We start from the raw sequence: 27,309 nt of genomic DNA, 5'->3' as shown, positions 1-27,309 counted from the left end.
ACAATTTAACCAACATCAAATATAAAAAATGCGTGTGACAGACAGACAGACAGACAGACAGACATTGAATCGATTTTAATAAGGTTTTGTTTTACACAAAACCTTAAAAAGGGCTAGGGACAATTAGATTCTTCTTGAATGGAATTTTAATATTTCACTAGGATTTCAATTATTCTCGTTAATTCTGACGTCAGCATCTTATTTGTATGGCTTAGGATGCTGTTAATTAGCACGAAATTGATAAGTTTGAACTGTTATAACTTTCGCACTGATACTTGGATTTTCATGAAACCTGGCATGTGTATGCACGAGATTGTCCTCTATGTCGGTGCAAAATTTAGTACACTTGGGATGAACTTAAGGGAAGTTTTTTACTCTATTTCTAAAAGTTGATAATAGTAAATTTTTTGAGCAGATACCGGAATGGGACATCTCTCGAAGATTAGATTTCATATAAGTGTTTTACACAAAACCTTAAAAAGGGCTGCAGATAGATAGATTCTTCACAAATGTGACTTAAATATTCCACGCGAATGTCAATTATTCCGGGTAACTATGACGTCAGCATTCGATTTGCATGGCTTTGGAAGCAGTAAACTCGCGCGAAATTGCTAAGTTTCAACTGCTATAACTTTGGCGTTAATTGCCTGATTTCTATGAAATTTAGCGCATATACACAAAATATTGTCCTCTATGCTGGTACAGAATCCGGAAGTCCTAGGATGAATTTAAGGGGGGGTTTTTCAGTAAATTTCTGAAAAGTAGTAATATACTATTAGTAAGTTTATTTGAGCAGATATCGGAATGGGACATATTTTGAGGCCTAGATTTCATCTAGGCGCACTACCCTGCTTTTTGTCGGATTTTTGGGTTGGGTAATTTCCGAAAATGAGTCCTGTCTCACTTCAAATGCGTACATTTTGACTCCTTACTCACGCACTTTGCAATTTATGCCAAAACTAATGTCAGTTTCGGAAAGTACAAATCGAGACCTTTCATTTGATACCCTACACAACTATATCCGGTGAAAAATTTTTTTGAATCCCCCTTTTGCATGTATGGGGAGCCCCCCTTTAAACTCCACCTAAATTTATGCCACTCGCTGTATGCGTGGGATTCCATAGTTCCCATCTGTCCACCAAATTTCGTTCGGATTGGTTTAGCCGTTTTGGAGAAAAATGCGTGTGACAGACAGACAGACAGACAGACAGACAGACATTGAATCGATTTTAATAAGGTTTTGTTTTACACAAAACCTTAAAAATAACGCAGGACGGCAGAAAGTTCATATTTCTTATTTTGAAGGCACGTGCCACGGAATTCAGCTTGGTAAATCTTGCGCCAGTAAACTATTTTTATAAGACGATTTTGTGTAAAGACTTGGTGCATTGCAAGATTACCAAAGAATAACTCAACTCCAATGCGTGTGATTGCATTGGAAATTGAAAAACTCCTACAAAATGGGAATACCATGGGAAGTTAAAACGAAACAGATGCGAAGCCGAAAATGGACAACATTAGAAGAACTGCTCCACTGCGCGCCTGGAGTCGGAAAACGCGAACCCTAATTGCCGCAGTCGAGAAGCAAAATCCACGACGGATTGCATCATCAATACCCTGCAGAACATGCACAGAATTTCAAGAAAGCACCCTCAACAATTATGAGCTGAGGATGCCAAAATAATTTAGGTCTGGGGTACCCTTTAAGATTTGTAGCAGGGGAAATGTCAATTGAGGACGCCATCTGCCGTGTTTGAGGATTAAAGCCAATCGTGCTCGAACTTTCCTTCGAACGAATCCTGGTACAGCAAGAAGGACACCGGCTGCCTTTTCATCCTGCTTTGAAAGATCAACCCACAGAATCTTATCTCGCTTCATTTCCAAAAAAACAAGACCGAAAGCGAAACTTGACAGAATCCGCAAATTGAATAAAAGGACAAGTCGAGAAACCGGAAGCTGGACGCTTCAGGTACGAAAGGTTTTGTGTATTTCTTAGTACGTAGCACATAATATAATATATCCATATATTATATGAGAGTATCCACTTTCGGGTGATATTGACATTCATAGTCTTCAATTTTCAAAAAAGCAACAACTTTGACGAATTATAACTTTGTTAGTAACAGTGCGATTTCCACCAAATTTGTTAAGATCATGCTCCACATTATAGCCTACATCGTATTGCTAGGATAAATTTAAGGGGGGTTTCCATCCATTTACAAAAAAATATAGTAATATACTATTATTAACTTTATTTGAACAGATATCGGTATGGAAGGTATTTCGGAGCCCAGGCACCATATAGTGGCAGCCTCCTGATTTTCATATTTTTCGGTTTGGTAGTTTCTGAGACTGCCCGCCTTAAAGAAATGATCACTTTCAATCCCCCGCACTCCCCACCTCCCCAACAAATGTCAAAACTAAGACCGGCTTCGAAAATTACTAACCTAGATCTTTAATTTGATACCCCACATGACTATATTTGATGGAAAAACATTTTACACCCCCCTTTTGCATGTATGGGGACCCCCCCCCCCCTTACATTCAACGTAAGAGGATGTCACTCGTTGTATGCGTGAACATTCACAGTTCCCACCTTTTTACCAAATTTGGCGTTAATCGCTATGTGTTTGCACAAAACCTTAAAAATGGAAAACAATAGCGAACTCCAATCCGAGAAAAGACTGAGATTGAAACACTAAGGACAGAATAGGTACAGTTTAAGCCAACTATGCCTTCATATTCCAAAAAAGTTTCATCTCAAACCCTCACTTCATCCCGGCGAAGAAGAAAGAATGTTAAAAGTTTCAATTAATCAAACTAAGAGATAAGAAAGGACACTTGCTAGAAGTTCGGACGGCAATACCTTGCAGCATGTAGGCGCAAAAGCCCGTAAATTCAGAACCTTCCGGTAGGCAATGAGACGGTAAGTTCCAAAACGAATACAAGAAATGACAAGCTCTTGAGGTATACTACGAAAGAAAACCATCTGACTTAAGAACACTTGTTTTATGGGAAAAGAAGTGCAACCCCAAGTTTGCAAAACCAAGTCATGTTCACGTTTATCCTAGATGGAAACAAAGTTAGGAGCCTGGTGCCTTTTTATTTGACACCCCAAAACGAAGCAGACAGTCACAAAAAACTATCTTTCACAAGTTCAACTAGTTGGAACCTAACGAATATGTGGCCCTGAATGTAACGAAGGCTTGGCCCTACCAAGGGCGTTATTTGTAACTAACTAATGTCATACATTCGCTATCCTTGTTGAATTTTAGTCTGAATAGCTTCTTATCGTCCGTTCTCATTCCCATCACTTCAACGCGGGCATTTGTTTTCCCGGCGATTTTGCGTGGCTCATACTCTTTCCTGAAACTTTGTGATCATATTAACGCAGTGTGTCGGCGACATTAACAATTGTCACTCCCCAGTAAACTTGACAGGAGGTGGTTGGAACTAGCTATTCCAATTGAGAAAATGCAAAGTATTTTCAGATCGAAATGATATAAAAAATTCGTGGCAGATTTTAGATATGACGAATAAAAAAAAATCCTGCAAAATTCTGTTATTTTAACTAAACTACTCCAGTAGCATTTTTTTTTGGTAAAAAAACATACTTTTAACTTAGAGCTCTGGGATGAATTAGTTAGTTAGTTTAGTTTAATGGGGGATCTGCAGCTCCGAGCACTCAGGCCATTGTTAGGCCCATTGTACTATCCCCGTAAAACGCCTATTCAATGGCTCTCCGCCTACGGCGTTCGCACGCTTTAGCGAATCTGAGAACATTCTCCTGAGGCAGAGATTGTGCAGATTCTTCTTTAAAGAAAACCTTGCCAGAGTGTCTTCATCTAAGATCTGAGGAGACCGGGCAACTGCATAAAAAGTGCAGCGCCGTCTGCTCCTCCCCCTCACATTGGCTGTACATAGTCGAAACCACCACCCCAATCTTTTCCATATGGTAGTTTAAGGAGCAGTGTGCCGTTAAAAGCCCTACTAGGGCTTTCATGTCCCACTTCTTAAGGGACAACAAAAATGCCGCTCTAGTGACCCCAGGCCCTATTACAAGAATTTTCGCCTGCCGGCAAGAGTCCTGCGTGAATCCTTGCAATTTCACCCTTCAGAGTAGACTTGACAGTGGATGGTCGGATTCCAATAGATGGTTCTTGCCCCACCATTGTGGATCCAGACCCCTGACTACCCCACCAACAACCCATGGTTCTTGTATGAGGTATATAAATGTCTTGCAACTATTGATCTAGCCCGTAGTAGAGCCGGCAGCGCGATTTTTCCCGAATCTTCTTAACATCGGGTTCGGGAACGCCTATAGTGAGAAAAATTATTGGCTGGTATTGGCTCTCTCTCCTGTTTTACTGCCTAGCAGCCACCTGGATGTGGAAGTGTTAAGGTTATTCTGCACAACAAGTTGTTCCAGAACCCCAACGCCATTCCGATCTTCTTCTGGAAGCCAAAGGAAGCTCTTTTTTAACGATGGTAGCTCAGCGACCCTTTTCAAGGTTAGTCGCGCACTCTCCCACACATCGTTGAGGGAGGAGCAGTACTGCCTGAGCCACTCGTTCGTGTCTTCGTCCATCCATCGGTTTCGATACACTTGGCGGCAAATAGGCCTAGCCGTTGGGGGCCGAGCCTTCCTTGCTGCATTTTGTGTCGAAGAGTTAGGATCGTCCGAGGACCGCTATCGCTTCGACTTCCCCTTAGCCGTAGGTGCCCCGAACGATCCTTTCCCCTCAACCTTCGTACAGCCCTTGGGTTGTGCTTTGCCCGGAGCCGGTTTGCCCCAAGGCTGTTTGCTGGCCGTGGACAGGGGCAAGACTTTAGCCGTTAAGGACTGGGTCCCAATTAGATTGGTTCCCACCTGAGTAAGTGGAGAATCTGGGTCTAGACTCAGGTTCTCCATCGATGAGCTTAGGGTTGTTTTTCACTCGGGGTTGGATCGTCATGATCGAGGTTTAATTGTGTTTGTTTAATAGGTTTAAGTTTTTGCTTTTCGTTTTTTCATAATTGGGTGCCATGGCCTCAGTTTCATCGGGGAAAGTAGGTCGATCTCGGCAGAGCCCCGTTTTGCCGAGACAGGGCTCTGGTACCCAGAGTTCACCGTTTACGGCCACATCTTAGCCTCTGTGACCATTCAGCCCTCGGCACGGTAGACACACCTTGACTTATGCTTTTGATTACTGCTTGGTTTCAAGTGTCACCTCCCGTTTCCTAGAAGATCTTCCTTACTGAGCTCCCTCACCACGACAAGGTAGGTAATCGTCGAGGGAGCTGGGGTAAATTAAAGTGATCTTAGCGCCAGCAGTCCTCTCGATGCATGACCTGGTAAGACATTTAATCTCGTTGTTTTCCATAATTTTTGCGGTTCTATTTCATTCAGGTACTGGCAGACCTACACAGTCAACTTTCACAACTTTTCATATTTTTGGGATAACTTCGCTCTCGTGGTTGACATTAATCAATCCGGATGGTAATCTTAGCCTTTTCCAAATTCTACATCCACCACAATTTCTTTTGCTATGGTGTGTCACAAAAGTATGACCTCACGGGAGTTTTTTGAATATCTATGAAAGATCGTGTGAGATCATCCTTTAATGACGCACCATACTACTAAAAAATGCAAACATTGATTTTGTAAATAACGCGTGTTGTTTGGAATATTGCATAGATATTTAAAAGAATTGCAGAAACCCAAAGTGAATAATCAGCTAGAAGCAAGGTTTTGAGTCCTCTTCTCGAGTTTCCGTGCTTAAATGCCAAAAGTAGCAGTAGGCAGGTCACATACTTAGGAAGGCGGATGCTTTCCATTGCTGAACAGTACTACAATACAAATCCGTCCAAAAAGACGTGCTGATCGCCCTACAATTCTAAAATATTGAATTTGGATTTCGGAGTTCGGAGCAGTTCACTCGAAACAGCAAGCAGTAAAATCCACGATGCAATTAAGTCAGTTTACAGGGCACACAACTATTCTCCCCACGATAACCATGTGCTAATAAATATTTTATATAACAAAACTTTATCATTCATTTTCAATTTATCCATCAATCATTATTGTGCACCACTGATCTATTGGATAATATAAACGGGCCGATAATTGAATTGCATGATCAGGCGTACTACGTATGATGTCATGCACTATTTATATTGTATTCGATCGTTAATTAACTTGTTCTTGAATTGGCGGTGGTTGATTAAAGTTAGCATGTGAGACGAATGAGTTTGGGGTAGGCTTTTACCTTCTCCAATTAAATTTTCTGTGCTTAGATATATGTATTTTATGCTCATGACATTATTATCAACTAAAATGCTGGAATAATTAATGTCCTCACGTGCCTCATGGAAGTTTATTTCTAATTAATTCTGTAGGAAAATTATAGGGTGCTTAATAATATGAGAAAGGTTACATATTCTTCATATTTCCATGGTTGCAAAAACCCCATAGTGGTAAAGTGGCAGTATCTTTTGTTTATTATTATGTATGAAAACCGCAATTGAGCTCATAAGAAGCTAATTGGATAAAATATGTAATGATTGGTTAGTAATAGACAAAAACTAGGAAGTATCTGCTGGCGTTTGGGGTTAACCTATATTACCTATATTGAATAACTTACTAGATTTATATCTTATCTTATTTAATATCACGAGGTATCATGTAGATCATCGCCTAAGTATGAATAATCCGTGACTATCTAAGATTGAAGCCGATGTGTTAGCAGAAAAACTAAATAATCGAAAAGAATTGAAATGAAAAGAAGATGGGGAGGGCGGACGTAATTGAAAACTGTTCTGTGCTGACAAAACACAACTTCCATACCAATTATGATGATGTTCAGGAAATAGTGCAAGCTGTTGTTATTATTACTCTTTACTATTCAAGCTGTTTTCTTAAGGCATATCCTGGTTAATCTGTCACAAAAATGTCGCCTACTTGTGACTTTCAATCAATCACATCTCCTTAGTGCATGTGAGTTTCATTGCAATACTTGCTTAACTTAGTCAGCCCACGTGCCGCGAGTCAAAATGTTTACCAACACCCTGGCCTTCATTCATTTCATACTACTATATACTATAATAAGAGGTCAGCAAGCTTTTGTTTCTTGTTCCCGAACAATCCGTTGATGAGACCTATATGTCCACCGTGGCAGCAGTGATTTTCCAAATGAAAGGGTATACCTTATACACATAGAAATTTGTTCACTCCGCTAGTTTATAGAAAGATACTTTATTATTTGGCTTCCAAAGTATCTGCCCCTAGTATTCGGCGCACATTTTAGTCCTGGATTTTCTTAATGATTTTATCAATTTTTGTCTAGGGGCTGAGGAGTTTGAAGCCCGCATTCACTGATGTCGGACCGAACTAAATGGAGACCAACCACGGACCCCTCCTTTCTAAATTAGCTCTCCGATTTCTGCAGAATTTTTTTCTTCCAGCTGTGCTCATCTGTTTTCCCCTTTTAACTGTAGTCATTATATTATAAAATTATCTAAATAAACACCTACTTTAAAATAAAAAGAGAATAATTTTTGCATATTGAACCATTCAAGCCTGGGAGAAAGTGATATTTTGAGACGGTTTTGTTGAGAAAGACCTTTTCTCATAAACGGTTATACGTATCGGCACGAATAACAGGCATGAATGGCATTGGTCTTCATTGAGTTTCTTGGGGAGGGGAGGAGGCATGTGGGATATCAACTGAAAGGTCTCGATTCATGCTCCAAATAGATCTTAGTTTTGACATTAGCCGAAACCAGGAGCTTAGGGGAATTAGGAAGAAGTCACGCAAAGAGAGGGCATTCTCAGAATCTACCCACCAGAGAGATCTGAAAAAATCATAATCATTGACTCCGGCTTCTACTTAAGTAAAATTAACCATAATATATTACTATATCTTGTGTAAATTTACTGGGAACAACATTGACTGTAATGATAGAGATCAAAACATAGACTATGATTCTCAAAAATTTGATAAAAACCCTATTATTATTGATGATGATGATGATACATCATCAACGGCGCAACAACCGGTATCCGGTCTAGGCCTGCCTTAACAAGGAACTCCAGACATCCCGGTTTTGCGGTGAGGTCTACCAATTCGATATCCCTAAAAGCTGTCTGGTGTCCTGACCTACGCCATCACTCCATCATAGGCAGGGTCTGCCTCGTCTTCTTTTTTTTTATTATTATCAAATTTACTGCATTCTAAGGCATTATGTGTTAGAATGTCAGAATTATATTAAAGTGGATTATCCGATATACTTAATGCGTACTAAGAGCATTAGAAATCCACAAAACCTTTCATATCGGAAGCGCGAAGCTTCTGGTTTCCGACTTAGTTTCGCTTGCAGCGATGCCACGAAGCCAACATGGGTGACCAATATTACATACATCTTTTTATTACCCACTTCCTTCTTATTACACATATAAAGTTCGTAATTCTCTTTTGTGTCCCATTATGAAAAAAACCCGATTCCGTAACCTACCAAAATATTGTTCGTCTACTTGAAATGTTTTGATTCTGGCAAGGCTTATTGCAAACAATGTAAAGTTGGATGTATCATAGCATACCAAAGAAAAAATCATAAAAAGGTTTGGTTGGTCTTAAAACAGTTACACTTTGTTTAAGCCTCTGAAATGTTAGATGAGAGAGAGAGCTTTACCCTCTACCACTTTCAAAAAGAACGCTATGGATGCATTTTAAATTACAGCATTAGAGCATCCCTCTGTCATCTGTTGATTTAGCAATTATGTTTAAATAAAGGAATTTCTAGGCAAGGCTCTGGCCAGTTTATTTTTAAAGGCTGCTCTATCTAGTACTGCTGTTTGGCGGTGTTTATCGGCTTTCACGGCATACAAAGAACAGCCGAATGGGGGTGGTTTAGTTTTTCGACGAAATTACGCTAGTGATCGAGTTAAAAGGATGACAAGTAGTCCCAAATCCCACAGTCCCACATTCGATACACGGAGAACACGTTCAACAAGAAAACATTTGACCGCTGTGAAAATAAACATGAAATATATTCGTCTTAAACAAGAGCTCTTAAAATAGCACGTCAGTCCTTATTTACCTACAATAAGTTACATTTGCATATATTTGCCATTTTTTGTTTGTCCGAGTGAAGTCGATAGGCTCTCAAATAACCATCAAGCCATCGCTGTTATTGTGAGTGCGTTCTCGTAAGCATAAACCACATGACCATGTCATTGAAGATGTTTCTCTTCCAATTTCTGCACTATGGCCCCATATCGACCACGAATATCCTAATTTCGAAGTTGATCACAACGTGTTATGATCCAAAGCGACATCCTTGAATCCATTACCTCGAGGTGTGTTCGTTGTCTTTGACAGTTTGCCAACACTCAGAAACATAGAAGGTGTCAGGGCAAACGACACTGCGGTAGATATGTATACCAGTATCCTTTTTAGAGCATCACGCTTTTTCGGCCAAGAGAAGCATATGACGCTTATTCCGGTGGAAGTCAAATACTCGTATATGTATGCACCTCAATGTTGAGACACCTCAGTTTTTTATTTGGCGTGGTTTAATAGGCAAAGTAAGCAGGTGTCAACGGACGCTTCGTTTGAGTTTCGTTTAGTTTCCGGAGGACTAGACTCCCCAACTATCAAAACAGGCAGATTAAAGTATTCCATTCTATCTTCTGGCGCACGGTTTCAAGGCCGTATTCAAATGCCGAAAGCTCATCGCTAATAGTAGCACATTCCAAGAAGTGAGGATTACTTTCAATGGGATCCAAAAAGTCGGAACACTTATCCCTCCGAATGGTCATGTGACAGGATTTATCAAAAAACCTGGATCCTTGTTTGATGTTTGAAGTGAGAGGTATAGTAGAAAGAATTGTTTCACGGAAGAAATCACGACAGACAATTGACTGATTCAATGCCCCTAGCTACATAATTCAAACTCCTACTTCCAGGTCCGCACCCCAAATTTTGCCGAACTTCCTATCTGCTACCTTTACTTCTATTCGTAGAGAGTTCTAATGATTTGACTAGAAGCTTGCCAGAAGGTCTCTAATTTCAAGTAGCATTTCGGGAGGTATTTCTTTTTCTTGATTTTTCAAATAGGAATTCATATATATAAAAATGTTCAGCCCTCGGCCTATCTATATTGAGCAAATGTGGCAAATTTTACTGGAGTTACGCGTCAGTATTCTGTAAAAAATATTGTGTTTAGTTCTGGTTCTAAAGTAGCCATTAGCTTGAAAAATTCTTTTCAAATGTCCTAGATCCGATTGTTGATGTGTGACTTGCAAATACAGATTGCTCGATCGATCAACGTCTCTCTCTTGTCATGGTTGGTTATTCAAATACCAGCCAATGTTTGTTGTTTTTCTATATACTTTGTGCCGATATTTTTCGTCGGCTTTTCCTTCCACTAGGAAATTTCTGTCTCTCTGTCTCTTTCTGTCAAAACCATTTGTATAATAATTTTGATTCTCCTCTTCTTCTACAAGGCTACGTTCCGATGGCGGTCCTTGACCTCCCAAAGTCTTCGTCTCCATTCTACTCAGTCGAACGACTGCGTTCTCCAATTTCGGAAACTAAGCAGCATGTATGTTGCGTCCTCCACTGATTTCATTTTCCATAGATTTCATATAAGCGCACCACCCTGATTTTTTCAGATTTTTGGGTTGGGTAGTTTCTGAAAATGAGTCCTGTCTTACTTTAAGTGTGCACATTTTGACAGCTTCAGAAAATACTAGCCGATACATTTCCTTTGATACCCCATACGGCTACACTCGGTGAAAAAAATTTTTACATCCCCTTTTAAGCTGCACCTAAATTCCGTAGCCTACATAACGACGAAAAGTCTGTCAAGGCAATATCTATGGCAAAAAGAGAAGACGAGGCAGACCCTGCCTGAGATGGAACTATGGTGTAGGTCAGGAAGCCAGACAGCTTTTAGGAATATTGGACTGGTGGACCTCGGCGCAAAACCGGGATGTCTGGAGTTCCTTATTAAGGCAGGCCTAGACCGGAGACCGTTTGTTGCGCCGTTGATGATGATGATAAATTAATGTCACTCATTGCATGCGTGGCGGTTCATAGTTCCCATCAAATTTTGTGCGGATCGGTTTAGCCGTTTTGGAGACAAGTGCGTGTGACAGACATACAGTGAATCGATTTTAATAAGATTTTGTTTTACACAAAACATTAATGACAGCAATTATTCGGAAGCGTCTCCGAAGAAAATAGAATTGCGATGTCCCTTATAACTCGGTGGTAGATTGTCTGAAATCAAAAAATCATCATCATTAGATTATTGCTTTCCCCAGATAACACTGAGAGGGTTTTTCAATTTTTTACTTTTTGAGGACACTTTGCAGTGAAAAACGCAATTTTTACGGAAAAAAATCGGCTAATTTATTATTGCAAAAAAACTCTCCAGCGTTACCTCGTAAATTATGTACAGAAATGGTGTTCAAAATCTGAACAGGATCGGGGCTGTAATTTGGGGGTTATGAGGGGCACCGACTTTGAAAACGTGAGTTGTGGGAAAAACGCTTTGAAGTTTGGAACATTAAAAAAAATGGAATTGAACGTTCATAAGCAAGTTTTATCGGCTTAGCTCACACTGAATTATCAATGCTAGGTCTAAAGCCAGGATCGAAATCGCCCTGTGTGCCACTGGTATTAGTGGTCGAGCACGTTATTATTAAATATTATCTGTTTAGATTAAAATAATAAATAAAAATAAGGCAAAGAAACATCCAATCTACTGGCCCCTTAGAAATTCGTAAACATTTAATAAATCTAGTGTGATTTCCAATATTTGTACGCTATTCGGTGGTGGTGTGTTCGATCATCATTAATAAGTTCTGCGATATTGCACCCCAGTTCTTATCATAACTAGAAGATATTAAGTGGGCTACTGGTTGATGGCACATATGCACGATTCGCGATAGCCTGAATTGAAAACCAATCTGATCACCAGCAAAATAGGAGAATTAATGACGATATTAGGTAATTGTATGCAGAAAGTGTATTAAATTACAAATTGTTTCCGACCATCAGCATTGCAATTGAATAGTATCATATTACCATTAATGTAGGTCTGAAGAATATTTATATATATTTTTAGATTCACTGCATTTAGATTAGATTTACTTTCTCAGCAAATGATCAGGATTCGGAATAGTTTAAGCTGTCACTAAACTCTAGTATTTCATTCCAAAAGAGTGTCTGGTCTTTAAAATGAAATTTCTGAGTTCTCCGGCTGACAGTGGTTCTAAGAATAGAATCCGCCAGCAAAAGCAACAAAGCACAAAGTCAATTGTATTCGTATGTACACATAATTGAATAACTTATGTACCCCTAATGTCTACTACTGTTAAAGTCAATTTCCCGCTTTGAAGCGCTTAGCATGCGCATATAGTGTGTACTATACAGACTCACTTTATGCTAAAAGATAAACCTGGGCACGCTAATTGTTTTCAGATAAATGCTAGACTCAGCTACTCAGCTTTACAGTGAATTTATCGACGTATGTATTATAGCTTTAGATATTCTACACTTAGTTTGTTTTATCTTTTCGTATCAGGTAATAGTAAATATTTTTTCTACGCCTAGTTATAATCGTATCGCTAACATCAAAGCAAATAGTATATATGAGTGTGCTCTTAGATTCAATTGCTGTTCAGAGTCAGAGAATGTTTAGTTGGCAACAATTATTAGCAACTATTTGTAAATAGAGAACACATGAATAACAATCAAATTATTTCATCATAGAAAACTTATAGTCAGCATTCACTGGAAATAGAAATAAATGCATATCTCAAATGTGAGGCTGCTGTATGTCTACAGATGCACAAGGAAGATCGCATAGCCTTTTGACATGACGGACTAATTGTTGAACTTGAAATAAAAGCAAGTTTATCCGGTTTAGAAAGGAAATCTTCATCACGAATACTTGCTTTTATTTCAATTTTGTGTAATGAACGTGGAAGTAGCAGACGGGTAGAGTGACCATCTGGATTAACTACGGTCAACCACAAGGGCAGAGTTATCCCAAAAACTAAAAAGTGGTGAAAGTTGAATTTGCAGGTCCACCAGCGTCGACTAGGGGATCGGATCATTTTTATTTTTCATTTTCAAAACCATTTTTATTTAGAACAAATATCGAACAAATATAATCTAACAAGAACAAGTCGGGAAACCGGAAGCTTGACGCTTCAGGTATAAAAGGTTTTGTGTTTCCCTATGTGAGGAGCATAACGTAGTTCTCCATTGGCTATAGCATTGACCCGAGATATTTAAATCGCTCAGTTCTGGGCAGGTTACCACCATTGCCAGAACTCAGCGATTTAAATATCTGGAGGGACAGATTACTGCCATTGAAAGAACTGAGCGATTTAAATATCTCGAGTCAATGCTACCAGCCAATGGAGAACTGCGTAATGAAATGTTTCAAGCATTAACGCCACCTGGATGAAGTGACATTCCGCAACTGGTGTTCTTTGTGATCGACGTATCAGCGCACGTCCCAAATCTAAAATTTACTGCAATGTCGTCCGTCTGTCGCTCTCTATAGTTTGAGTGTTGACTATAAAGGACAATGAACGGCGTCTTGCGGCAATGCGGACGAAAATGTTGCATTGCACTGGTGGCGTCACACGTTTTGATCACGTCTATGGGTTTACACCGATCGTGGGAAAACTTGAAGAGAGGCGTTTTCGATGGTGTGGTCACGTAATTCACGCTAACGAGAATTCAACAACCAGTATTGGTCAGAACACCGAAGTCAATGGTAAGCAACCAAAAAACCGGCCAAAACAATGGTCGCATGATACACTGGATGGGTATTTGAAGGTCTCGCGATTACATCCTGATCAGGCATTTGATGAAATAAAATGACGAAACCGATCACGACGAGCCGACCCCGCTTGTGAACTGAAGGCTGAAGAAAAAGAAGAACATCTGAGGAGCGATGAGCCTGACAGTTTCGTGTCACATAGTTAAAAATTCTGTTGGCATCTATTTTTTAGAAAGTAATTTAAACAAATCATTTGATGGAAAGCCCTGTATTGAAATAGTCAACCTCATACGCCTCACACTCTGAGTTTAATATTATTAGCAAATGCCAACAATTTAACCAACATCGAATATAAAAAAGGGCTAGGGAGAATTAGATTCTTCTTGAATGGAATTTTAATATTTCACTAGGATTTCAATTATTCTCGTTAATTCTGACGTCAGCATCTTATTTGTATGGCTTAGGATGCTGTTAATTAGCACGAAATTGATAAGTTTGAACTGCTATAACTTTCCCAATAATAGTTGGATTTTCATGAAACCTGGCATGTGTATGCACGAGATTGTCCTCTATGTCGGTGCAAAATTTAGTACACTTGGGATGAACTTAAGGGAAGTTTTTTACTCTATTTCTAAAAGTTGATAATAGTAAATTTTTTGAGCAGATACCGGAATGGGACATCTCTCGAAGATTAGATTTCATATAAGTGTTTTACACAAAACCTTAAAAAGGGCTGCAGATAGATAGATTCTTCACAAATGTGACTTAAATATTCCACGCGAATGTCAATTATTCCGGGTAATTATGACGTCAGCATCTGATTTGCATGGCTTTGGAAGCAGTAAACTTGCGCGAAATTGCTAAGTTTGAACTGCTATAACTTTGGCGTTAATTGCCTGATTTCCATGAAATTTAGCACGTATATACGAAATATTGTCCTCTATGCTAGTACAAAATTGGGAAGTCCTAGGATGAATTTGAGGGGGGGTTTTCAGTAAATTTCTAAAAATTAGTAATATACTATTAGTAAGTTTATTTGAGCAGATATCGGAATGGGACATATTTTGAGGCCTAGATTTCATCTAGGCGCATCACTCCGATTTTTTCCGGATTTTTAGGTTGGGTAGTTTCCGAAAATGAGTCCTGTCTCACTTCAAGTGCGTGCATTTTGACTCATTACTCACGCACTTTGAAATTTATGCCAAAACTAATGTCAGTTTCGGAAAGTACAAATCGAGACCTTTCATTTGATACCCTACACAACTATATCCGGTGAAAAAAATTTTTGAATCCCCCCTTTGCATGTATGGGGAGCCCCCCTTTAAACTCCACCTAAATTTATGCCACTCACTGTATGCGTGGAATTTCATAGTTCCCATCTGTCCACCAAATTTCGTTCGGATCGGTTTAGCCGTTTTGGAGAAAAATGGGTGTGACAGACAGACAGACAGACAGACAGACATTGAATCGATTTTAATAAGGTTTTGTTTTACACAAAACCTTAAAAATGGAATAAACATTATGGCCACTGTGGGTGTTTTTGCCAGTAAATAACAAACTATAATTAATATAGCAAAATTCATTTAATTGAAAAATACTATGTGAGTTGTCGGGAAATGGTCAAAAACCTAACAAAGTTACCTGTTTCTTGTTGACGAAAAAAAGTAAGAGAAATATCCTAACCTAATTCTGCACTTTATATCTTAAAACAAGTCGGGAAACCGGAACCTCGACACCCCTGGTATAAAAGGTTTTGTTTGCTTCTTCTGTGAGTATATTTGAGTGCAGAACTATCCCATTTGTATGTAGCCTGTTATGTATATGCATTTAGCATGTCAGACTAGGCACATTAGTGTGATATTGATATTTAGTTGCAGTAAATTTTCACGGTAAAGTCAACTTTGAGCTACTGTAACTTTGTCAGTAATAGTATGATTTTCTTGAAATTTTGGGACAATATGCTCCATATTATATTCTGTATTACTACAACTTATAACTCTCCCCCCAAAAATATGGTAATATACTATTATTAACTAAATTTGAACAGATATCTATATGAAGAGTATTTTGAGGCCTGGACACCATATAGAGGCATCTTCGTGATTTTTTTCAGATTTTTCGGTTGGGTAGTTTTTGAGAATGGGTCCGTTGGAGAAATCATCACTTTCCACTCCTCCCACTCCCCACCTTTCTAGCAAATGTCAACACTAAGATCGACTTCGAATAGTAATCGAGACCTTTCATTTAACACCAAACATGACTATATTCGATGAAAAACTTTTTACACCCCCCTTTTGTCACCATTTGCTCTTATCTGACGAGATGTTGTGTTGCATCAACAAAATCTTGTTTTCTCCACTAAACTCTGGAATCATTCTTCAATCCATTGACTTCTTAAGAATAAAAATAAAACTAGGTAGCTTGCTCCTACTACAATATATTTTAATAGTTAGTAAATACGTATTTCGAAAGCTACTTACTTTCTTCCTCAGTACTTAAGCTACCCCAGTTAGTTTTATTTTTATTTAGAAGAACTACAAGCATCGGAACGATAACTATTTTATTCTTAAGAATGTTTAGAGACTATCTCTACTATTTCTAATGGGTTAATTCCCCTACCAGACGAACCTTACACATTCGAGGGTAATTCCACAGGCAATTCGCGGATAAATGCTCCGCTGTTTCCACCATGATTACGCGCCATCAATCGCGGTACTATCTTGGAACTTTATAGTCCTGAGTAATTTCCAGTTCCTATATTGCCAAATGTTTGGACAATTCGGTCGCTATAAATATAACATGGTGAGAGTTACTTTAAAAAGTCTACTCCGCATGTTCATTACAAATGGCGCCCAATGTGGGATAAGCTGCAAATACTTTGAGGCTTAAGATATGTGATATTGTATAAGACTTAATATAACCGATTTTGGTTAATAATATGAGAAGGGGCAAGTACTAAGGACCCAGGCCACCTTTCCGGGCTGATTAATAAAGCGGTAACCATGTGTCGGTAGATTCATTTCAACCGCACGTACCGTAAATATGACTGGTCAAAATTCTACAGTTTTTAAATTTGCCCTGGAGAATTTTTAATGAAAATTTAAGTTATAATAGTACGCCTATACCTTATACTCTGTACGGATTTTCCCGGAATATCCATGATAAGTTTTGTGCTTACATAAGTAAGGCAGTCTTGAGTCCCTCATCCATTTGATGGCGGACCAGGCCAATTGTAAAGAAACTTTCTTTCTCTGTTTCTGGCCCACGAACCCGTCCGTTCTAGGCTAGAATCCAAATTTATACCAAAATAGACAACGGTTTTGTCCAGCAAAGACAACTCATCAGACGTTGCCTCACTTTTACCCTAGGAGCTGTATGACCGAAGTTGTTACTAGGTGCTGTTATTGTCAGACCAAAGCCGGCCCAGGCACCTTTAAATTTGTGTTTAAGGATGTGAGAAAGTCCTAAATCCGCCATCCACAACAGAGGAATAAAGTTTCTTTTCAATTGTCTGGGTCGGCCATAAAATACCATCTTTAAACATAAACATAACTCTCCGAAGCAGAGCTAAGTTTATGTGTAAGGATAGTATTTTATAGCGGGCTCGGATAATTGAAAAGAAACTTTCTCCCCCGGTTAGCCTTGACTTTACTAGACAGTTTTTGTCTTGAATACAGTTTAACTGTATATAAGGGGCAAATAATACCTATTAGCCACTCCGCTCACAGTGCTCCAATTCGATATCCCTAAAAGCTATCTGGTGTTCTGACCTACGCCATCGCTCCATCTCTGGCAGGGTCTGCCTCGTCTTCTTTTTCTATCATAGATATTGCCCTTATAGACTTTCTGGGCTGGATCATCCTCATCCATACGGATTGATTAATCCGCTCATCGTAACCTATTGAGCCGGATTTTATCCAGATAGATTTCGCCGTTATATAAGGTAGGGAATCGTCCGTCCTCATGTAGCGAGCCAAAAATTCTTCGGGGGATTGTTCTCTCGAACGCGGCCAAGAGTTCGCAATTTTTCTTGCTAAGAACCCAAGTCTCCGAGGAATACATGAGGACTGGCAAGATCATTGTCTTGTGCAGTAAGAGCTTTGACCCTATGGTGAGAGGTTTAGAGCGGAGCAGTTTTTGTAAGCTGAAATAGGCGCTGTTGGATGACAACAACCGTGCGGGGATTTCATAATCGTAGTTTTTATCGGTTGCGATTTTCGACCCTAGATAGGAGAAATTATCAACGGTCTCAAAATTGTAGTCTCCTATCTTTATTCTTCCAGTTTGACGAGTGCGGTTTGATGTTGTTGGTTGGTTTTCGGTGCTGACGTTACCACCATATATTTTGTCTTCCCTTCATTGATGTGCAGCCCAAGATCTCGCGCTGCCTGGTCGATCTAGACGAAGGCAGTTTGTATGTCTCGGGTCGTTCTTCCCATGATGTCAATTTCGTCAGTGTAGGCCAGTAGTTTGGTGGACTTAAAGAGGATGGTGCCTCTTGCATTTACACAGGAATCACGAATCACTTTCTCCAGGGCCACGTTAAAGAGGACGCATGATAGGACATCCACTTGTCTTAGACCATTGTTGATGTTTAATGGTCTCGAGGGTGATCCTGCTACTATTATCTGGCCTCGCACATTGGTCAGGGTCAGCCTGGTCAGTCTTATTAATTTCGTCGGGATACCGAATTCTCCCATGGCTGTGTACAGTTTTACCGTGGCTATGCTCTCATAGGCAGCTTTAAAGTCGATGAAAAAATGGTGCAACTGATGTCCATATTCCAACAGTTTTTCCATTACTTGCCGCACAGAAAAAATCTGATCTGTTGTTGATTTGTCTGGAGTGAAGCCTCTTCGGTATGGGCCAATGTTGTTCTGGGCGTATGAGGCTATCCGGCCTAGCAAGATAACGGAGAATATCTTATAGATAGTACTCAGCAACGTGATATCTCTATAATTGCTGCACTGTGTGATATCTCCCTTTTTATGTATGAGACAGAGGAATTTGTTGCATCAAAATGACGCACTACTCCGCTAATTAAGTTTCTTAGCCACTGATACCTACCTACCCTTGATTCGAGAATGCCCTGATGATTTCCCGCTCGAAAATTGAAAAGTAAGCCCTATACCCATAAATATCTTGACCATATTTATTGAGGACACAACGGCGTTTATAGTTTGCATAATGTTGACTTTAATTTTCGTCTTATCCCTCGAAGAAAGTCAAAATATGAGTTAATTATTTCATTAGCGGCAGAATGGAATACAATCAAATATTGAATACTTGCCATTTCAAGCTCTATCGACAGAAATCATCCAAGACACTCCTCAGATCAAGTATTTGATTAAATTTCAACGCTTTGATGGTCTATTGACATTTTGTCTTATCAACATTTTATGTTTTATTTCCACTCGTTAAAATGCTTTAGATAAGATGTGACATCAGTCGCACATTGTGATTAGAATAAAATGAAAATAATAGATATTAAGTAAGTTATGTGGAGATCTAGAAAGATTGAGCTTATCTGCGGTCATAACTTCTCCAGCAGCAATGAAGTCTCCACATTCACAGCCGAGTACGGTGAACCCATTTCGGCATTTTGCGATAAATACAATTTAGAGAAATAAACAAGTCAAATTCTTGGCCCCTTTCCAACTAAAATCAAAGGAAAACAAACGGAAGTAAGATGGCATTCCCTAAATTGTAGCGAACACAGAGCATCCACTACGGATAAGGCAGCCGGGTAACTTAAAATTTGACAATCATATACTTTTGTTCGATATGACGCCCAACGTGGGAGTCATTTGGAAGGCCTCCTGTTAAAAATTTTGTGTTTAGAACCATCAGATGAAATGTAGTATTTTCATTTAAATCTAATGAACTAGGCTTCTTGGAGTATGTATATTTCACCGTACTATGTCATTGCTACTAACTGACACAGAGGCTTTATGTAGTAACTACACGTAAAACATACATTTCCTCCTACTCATTAACTACTTATTTTCACGTAAGAGTGCTGGAATTGGTAACAATTGGTACAATCAACAGTAATCGAACACAGAACGACTGCGAGCGCATTAATAGATGCTCAGTAATGCTTCTCAAAAATGTTGCAGACATTAATCTAAATTTTTGATAAAAAAATCAAAAAGCTAGCGTTCAACCAAAAACAGCACTACACCATCTTCACGTCTTAAATCATTCCCTCGCTTCACTAATTATTCAAAAGAATAGGTTCTGATAGATATAGATATAATCTTCTTGAAGAAATCTATGTTGCCTATGTGAATGTATGGATGTTACTCCTAGATTTGCTGCAACATGATGCTTTCGAATTTTGCTACATTTCTCTTTTCCAACTAATTTTTATCTGGACACCAAAGCTGCAGTGGAAAACTAGATGACTGCTGCCCACTTTATCAACCAATGTTTTTGAAATACATAAGCATGCATAAACATTAAAATTAATTTGTGCGTAGAATCTTTTGCTTCTTTAATTTTTTTAAAAAAAATCTTTTTTCATTTTAGGTGGCGTGGAAGCATTTACAAACTAGTATGGTTGGACTTATCAGCATTTCTCCTATGCTATTACATTCTTAATATAGTTTATAGAATTGTATTAACTCCAGAACAAAAGAGGTAAGCAGAAAAGCAGAAAAATTCTTGAAATTATTATACATTATGGAAATTTGATTAGCACAGATAATTAGTTTACTTTAAAGAAAAATTACGATATGTTTTGTTTAAAGTCGTAATTGTTTGAATAAAATACAATAAATTTATATAATTTAGGCAAGAAAAATAACTAAAAACAATTTGGATGGAAATTTGACTAGCACTACCTTACATATTCAAAATTAAAATAAAATTAAAATGACATTCAATATCTAATCAATCTAAATAAATGAACGAAGTCAGAAAACCTTGCCAAATCAACTTCTGCCAATGACGAGAACAAAACTTTACCTCGCTGTGGAACACGGCACATAGTAAAGATTCAATTCTAACTGCAGCTATATGCAACTCCGCAAAAATATTCGCCAAGCTTGGGCGTCATCCTTAGCTCCTCTGTCTCTCAAAATCATTATGACGAGATATGTTGTTGTTAAAAAATGGTTAGCAGAGCCATAGAACGAAAATATTGGTCCGGGGTGAAAATTATGTGGAAAAACAGAACCCAGGGTGAAAATCATACAAGTTTGGGATGAAAACTATTCAGGCTTCCTATTCCAACTTTTTTCATTGAAGTCTATATTCCGGGCTCCAAGAAAACTGGGGACCTGGGGAGAATCCCCCATTCCCACCACCTTTTCATCAGGTCTGATGAACAGAATAAGTGGTAATCATTTGATGCAATGTTTGAAGAGTACCGTAGATTATGAAGAGCTTCCCAGTGCTGTTCCAGAAGGGCCTCATTGACGGAAACCACTGTATGCGGTTTGGCATTTTGAATATGATCACTTGGTCTGTGCGATTTGACGACAAGTTTGCGGGCCCTATTCGGGTCCAGACCCGAGGCTTTACTGTTGCCTATTCGACTGCAGATCTCCAGCAGCTCGTCCCTGGTGACTGGTGCAATCGGCGTCACATTCAGGGGGAGCTTGAAGGTGTCAATACCCCCCCACCCCTATTTTGCTGGGGAAATAACCCATGGATTATTTTCAACAAGAGCATAGAGTACGTGATCTGCGGAGACGATCGGCCTCCGAATCGTTCTGTCAGGATTTCATAGGCGCTATACTTAGCGAAAAAAAATTTTAAACCGCCCCTTTTGCATGTATAGGGACCCCTCCCCCAACCCCATGAGCATTCGTGTTCAAGGAGTCGTAGTCCAAGGATGATTGCTGGTGACTTCAATGCTTGGGCCCGTGAGTGGGGTAGCCGAAAGACAAATGCAAGGGACCGCAGTTTTCTAGACGCTTTTGCACAGTTGAATATAATTCTGGCCAACGAAGGTTATGTAAACGCCTTTCAGGGAAGGGGCTCTACCTCAATTGTAGACCTAACTTTTGTCAGCCCTGCACTGGCACGTGGTATGTCCTGGAGTTATGGAACCGTCCGCACCGTCGGCATCTTTTAACGATCAGCATAAATAATAATAATAATAATAATAATCGTTGGCGCAACAATCCATATTGGATCAGGGCCTTGAAGTGTGTTAGAGCACTTCATTCAAGACCGTAACGGTACACTAGGAGGCAATGTGGTCAGCATTGCGCTCGCCCGAGATTATTACCCTGATTTGACTCAGGTACTCATTCACAGCTGAGAAGACTGGTATCCGACGTCAAATCAGGATACAAATTCCACTGCCAGCAGTGAGATTTGAATCGTGACCTTCCGTACGACAGCCTTGCGCTCTAACCACTCAGCTATCTGGACAGCATAAATCCTGGTTCTAAATAATAATAAACGAAGATGCATCTGCGAATCTTCTTTCCTCCGTATGACCCTTATAAATATTTCGGTCTTTATCATTTTCCATATCCCGTCATACCCGACTCAGGTCAAATGTTTTCCTTCACAACATGTTGAATAATTAACGAAGATGCATTTGCGCATCTTCGCTGCTCAGAATGACCGTAATAAAAGATAATATAATCTACGGATTTATAGGATTTTACGTAGATAAGAGCCATATGTAAATATGTGTTGTATTAAATAGTTTCGTAGAAGATAAGGAACATATGTATATTATGTAAACAATTTTAAGGAAATATAAATACGAGGTGACCGATAAGAAGGCCAGGCTTGTTTCGATACGACATGAGGCTTGTTTCTATATCACAGTACGGAAGTACTAAAATAAACAACTGTGTAACAAATACACACTAAGTGTTGTTACTTAATTCTGGTGCGTCAGCAAGGGCTACACCCACAGCGATCACCACGCAATGTTCTTTGGACTATGCTTGGAGTCAGTAGGCAGAAGACTATCATACCCGAAACCAAGAAAGATGTCAGGGTGGTCTGCTAAAGCTCGGGATGAGCAGACTTTCATAGAGCTGTGGCTAAACCAACCTAATATAGCAGGCGCCTCTACGGAAATAGCTGTCCATCTGACCCAATGCATCGCCAAAGTGTGTAACGTCGTCCACGCCTAGGTGTTGCTCATTCTTCAGTGGAAGACCAAACTACTATTGGAATACTTAACTGGCCAGCCTTTGATCAGCCTGAGCAGCTTAGAGGGCGATAGGCCGAATCAACCAAGGGCAAAAAGAGCGCACCTATAAGGGAGTCCGGAAAACCCGCAAGCTCGCCATCAATGGAGTAAGAGGGAATGCTTTGAGGAGCTCTGTTCGGCAGCGGACATAAACTCGTAGGGAAGCGCCTATCGATTCAGAGGCCGATCATCTCCGCAGATCACGTGCCCTTCATTCTTGTTAAAAATTATCCAGTAGCCCGGCCCCCCGGAACAAGAGGAGGGCACAGACAGCTTCCAGCGACATCTGAAAGTGGCGGCAATACCGCCAGTCACCAATGACGAGCTGCTGGATATCTGCGCTAGTATAGGAGATAACAAAGCTTAGGATTTGGATGGTGTGCCGAATAGGGCCGTTAAGTTTGCCGTGAAATCCAGACCGGACATGTTCACTACGTTGTTCGAGAGTGCATGTCCGAGGGGATATTTCCTGCATCATGGAAGCAACAGAAGTTAGTGCTACTGCCTAAGGCTGGTGAACTTCCAGGTGAACCAACCTCCTACAGACCTATTCGTCTTTTGGACACTGTGGGGAAAATGCTAGACCGGGTAATCTATGATAGATTACTCCAGGTAGTTGAGAACCAGCAGGACCTCTCAGATCAACAGTATGGGTTCCATAAAGCCAGATCAAACATTGACGCCATCAAAATAGTTACTGCCTTGGCCGAAGATGCAATCCACGAAAAGGGCAGTACTAGCAAATATTGCGTGGTGATGATCCTGGATGTAAAAAATGCATTCAATTCGGCCAATTAGAACCTAATACGGGAATCTCTGGCGAAGACTGGTATTCCCGCTTATCTTGCAGCTATTGTCAACAGCTATTTACAAGAACGGAGGCTTTGGTATGACACTGATGATGGACCCCAGGAGTACGTTGTCTCTGCAGGTATCCCTCAGGGCTCCGTATTGGGCTAAATGCTGTGGAACATTATGTAGAACGATGTATTTAATCCCCCACTCGCGAACGAAGCCATGTTGGTGAGTTCCGCCGACGATATAGCGCTGGTTGTAATCGCAAAGCATCTCGAAGGTGTTGAGTTATACTCATGCGAAGTGATCAGTGCTGTTAAGGGTTGGCTAGAGAGTTCTGGTCTGACACTCGCGGAGGAACAAAACGGAAGTGGTCCTCATCACCAAGTGCCGTAAAAGAAATTATGCCCATATTCAAATTGAAAATCATATCATCACTTCTAAGCCTGCCATAAAATACTTGGGAGTGATGATAGACAGGAAGCTTAGCTATAAACAACACGTGCAGTATGCTTATAACAAAGCATCCACTGCAATTGTGGCCCTAGCAAGGATTATGCCGGAATTTTCACCTCCTCGAAAAAAAAGAAGAAAAAGATAGACAAACAGTAAACCTTTTTAATAAGGTTTTGTTTTACACAAAACCTTAAAAATGGATGGTCACGGCACGGAGCTAGAGGTAGAATTGACTAGCATTGATATTGATATTAGTTACAGTTGGAATTTCCTAGGATCTATGTTTACTCGTGTTGTATTATAGATCATGGCGTCAACCAATGACACTTACTCTAATTTTATGCAGCAGGTAATTTATTTTGTTTATCCTAAAATTGCCAGACAGCTTTTAGGGATATCGAAATGGTGGACCTCGGACCGGGATGTCTGGAGTTCCTTATTAAGGCAGGCCTAGACCGGATACCGGTTGTTGCGTTGATGATGATGATGATCCTAAAATTGACCTTTGTGCTTATAGTAGTAAATAATAAAATTTTATCGGGTATAATAATGGCTAAACACATGGCATAAACGGTGTTTCCATGATTTACGGAATTGCAAGAGAATATCAGAATACAGTGCAGCAATTATTTGTTCAAAATATGTTTCTTTTTCATAAAAAAATGAGAACGTGCTAATCAATTTTCCTAACTTCACATGGACATTATTAATAATCTCTCTTTCTATTGCTTCTATTTATTACAGATTATTCGAAAGTGTTGTCCAATATTGTGCTGCCTACAGTAATCTGATTCCACTTTCATTCGTGTTAGGTTTCTACGTTTCAATAGTGATGACACGATGGTGGAATCAATATACAAGCATTCCATGGCCAGACTCTATAGCCGTATTTGTTAGCGCTAATGTTCACGGTCAGGTAAATAGTCCAACAAGAATCCTTGCAAACGACAAACAAACAAGCAAAATTACCTCTGATATTATTTTTTTCCAGGATGAACGCGGTCGAGTGATGCGTCGTACAATAATGCGATATGTGTGCCTTTGCATAACAATGGTTCTAACTAACATTTCACCCCGTGTGAAGAAACGGTTCCCTACTTTAGGTCATCTTGTAGAAGCTGGTCTTCTAGTTGAAAACGAAAAAAATATTATAGACGTCCTGAATGCAAACTTTCCAAGACATTCAAAACATTGGCTTCCAATCGTTTGGGCTGCGAGTATAGTGACGAGAGCTCGAAAGGAAGGACGAATTCGTGATGATTTTGCGGTGAAAACAGTAATTGATGAGTTGAATAAGTTCCGAGGACAGTGTGGTTTGCTGATATCTTTTGATACCATAAGTGTACCTCTGGTATATACGCAAGTGGTGACTCTGGCGGTGTACTCGTATTTCTTAACGTCGATCATGGGACAACAGTGGACTGACAATAAGGAAGTTGCACCAGGATTGCTGAACATTATTGACCTGTACTTCCCTTTGTTCACAACTTTGCAGTTCTTTTTCTATATGGGATGGCTCAAAGTGGCTGAATCACTTATAAATCCCTTTGGTGAGGACGATGACGATTTTGAGGTAAGTGGTCTATAGTTCATTTCGATATTGTCTCTTTGCTGAAAAGGTACGAGGAACCTAAAAGAAGTTTTTGAGTCTGTTATTCGAAATTGTTTTCGAAAGCTCAAACATACAAAAATCACACACACACAAATCGCAAATACACTATGCATTCTCAGGTCAGTTGGATGGTGGATCGAAATCTACAAGTTTCCTACATGATAGTCGACGAGATGCATCACGAGCATCCCGAACTCATCAAGGATCAGTACTGGGATGAAATCTTCCCGAACGAATTGCCTTACACCATCGGATCAGAACGATTCCGGGAAGTACCTCCTCAACCATCAACGGCCAAAATTGAAGTACCAGCCAAGGCAGCCATGACGTCAAATCTGTCAAGTGTTAAAGTTGATGACATGGTCGGTAAAACTGGGCAAAACTTAGTTACTACTAATTATAAGTTTCCAGAAATTGGAGAAGAGGTTAGAATCAAAATTCTTAAATATTGTCCGCTTCTAAGAAAATTCTGGTTAGCGTGAACGGTTATCTTTAACAAAAGGGTGGATTTCGGGGACTCTATTGCGTGCATGCAATATTATACTTAGCTTTTTTAGATACAATAGTGGAAATTACAAAGGAATTGTCGTTTAAGTTTTATCTAACTTAATTCTTATGTGGAAATATGTAATGTAACACTTCTACTTACTCTTTTCAGGCAGACTTGTATCGTACTGACAAAAACAAAAACATAATTGATTCTAAATTCTTCTTTGAATCCTATTTCACCTATCACAATTTCACCTTTCTCACAAACACAACTAACACATCAAACAGACTAATCCAACTAATAGACTTCCTTATTGAAATAAGAACTGAATATTTGAAATATTTGATTTGTTCTGTTATAAACTAAACAATTAAATCTTTGAGTTATATCTTTTTCCAAATTTAATACTTATATCTGAATTTTAACGTTCTTTTCAACTTCAAAACTTCCTGCGCTATCCAAATTTCAAAATTCTGATAAGGAGTCTAACCCATCTAACACAAACAACTTTGCTTCCTCAGTGTGCAATGTTTTCTTCTCAGGCTTGACTAAATCTTTTCAATTATCTACAAAATTTGTTTTATCAGGAATTTGTTGTGTCTAAAATTTGTTTAAATGTTTTAAAGGTGATGGGTCAAGTTGATCAAAATGTTGCCACAGATAATAATACATCAAATGTGAAGACCACTCCTGCTTCCACAAAGCAGGAATTGTTGTCTGGCGCCGGAAAAGTAAGTCCAAATTTAGTGAAACCATTTTTGGCGAGCTTAACGAAAAGTACAAGGCATGCAGCGGGTTATTAATCAGACAAAGTTAACAATTTGGATTGACCACATAAAAAAGATATATTTGCTTTTGGCTGTTCTAACAATATTGCTAAAAGTCGAATTTTCGAAGGAGCTACTAAGCAAGTAACCGGGGCTTGTTCTGCTTATGAATATTGATGATTTTATCAGCAACTTTTTTCTTACAAAACCTGCATGATGCTATTTAAAAGAAACGCAT

At 39.4% G+C, this 27,309-nt stretch overlaps 1 protein-coding gene across 8 annotated transcripts in view; it reads left to right on the top strand.

Moving 5' to 3' along the window:
- Nucleotides 1–27,309, top strand: part of LOC119647433 (bestrophin-2) — a 79,621-nt gene that overhangs the window by 31,211 nt on the left and 21,101 nt on the right. For 5 of the 8 annotated variants that reach the window (XM_038048347.1, XM_038048344.1, XM_038048345.1 and 2 more), the window contains 5 exons: nt 20,317–20,427; nt 24,947–25,118; nt 25,194–25,775; nt 25,934–26,239; nt 26,931–27,035. In XM_038048347.1, coding sequence (XP_037904275.1) covers nt 20,317–20,427; nt 24,947–25,118; nt 25,194–25,775; nt 25,934–26,239; nt 26,931–27,035 — 1,276 coding nt within the window. The remainder of the gene's footprint in view (nt 1–20,316; nt 20,428–24,946; nt 25,119–25,193; nt 25,776–25,933; nt 26,240–26,930; nt 27,036–27,309) is intronic. The other 3 variants (XM_038048349.1, XM_038048351.1, XM_038048350.1) reach the window with 3 other exon arrangements.

The sequence above is a fragment of the Hermetia illucens genome, chromosome 2 (assembly GCF_905115235.1).
Source record: "Hermetia illucens chromosome 2, iHerIll2.2.curated.20191125, whole genome shotgun sequence".
Classification (NCBI taxonomy): Eukaryota; Metazoa; Arthropoda; class Insecta; order Diptera; family Stratiomyidae; genus Hermetia; species Hermetia illucens.
Note: the sequence above shows the minus strand (reverse complement) of the source record. Positions and strands in the feature narration are given on the sequence as shown.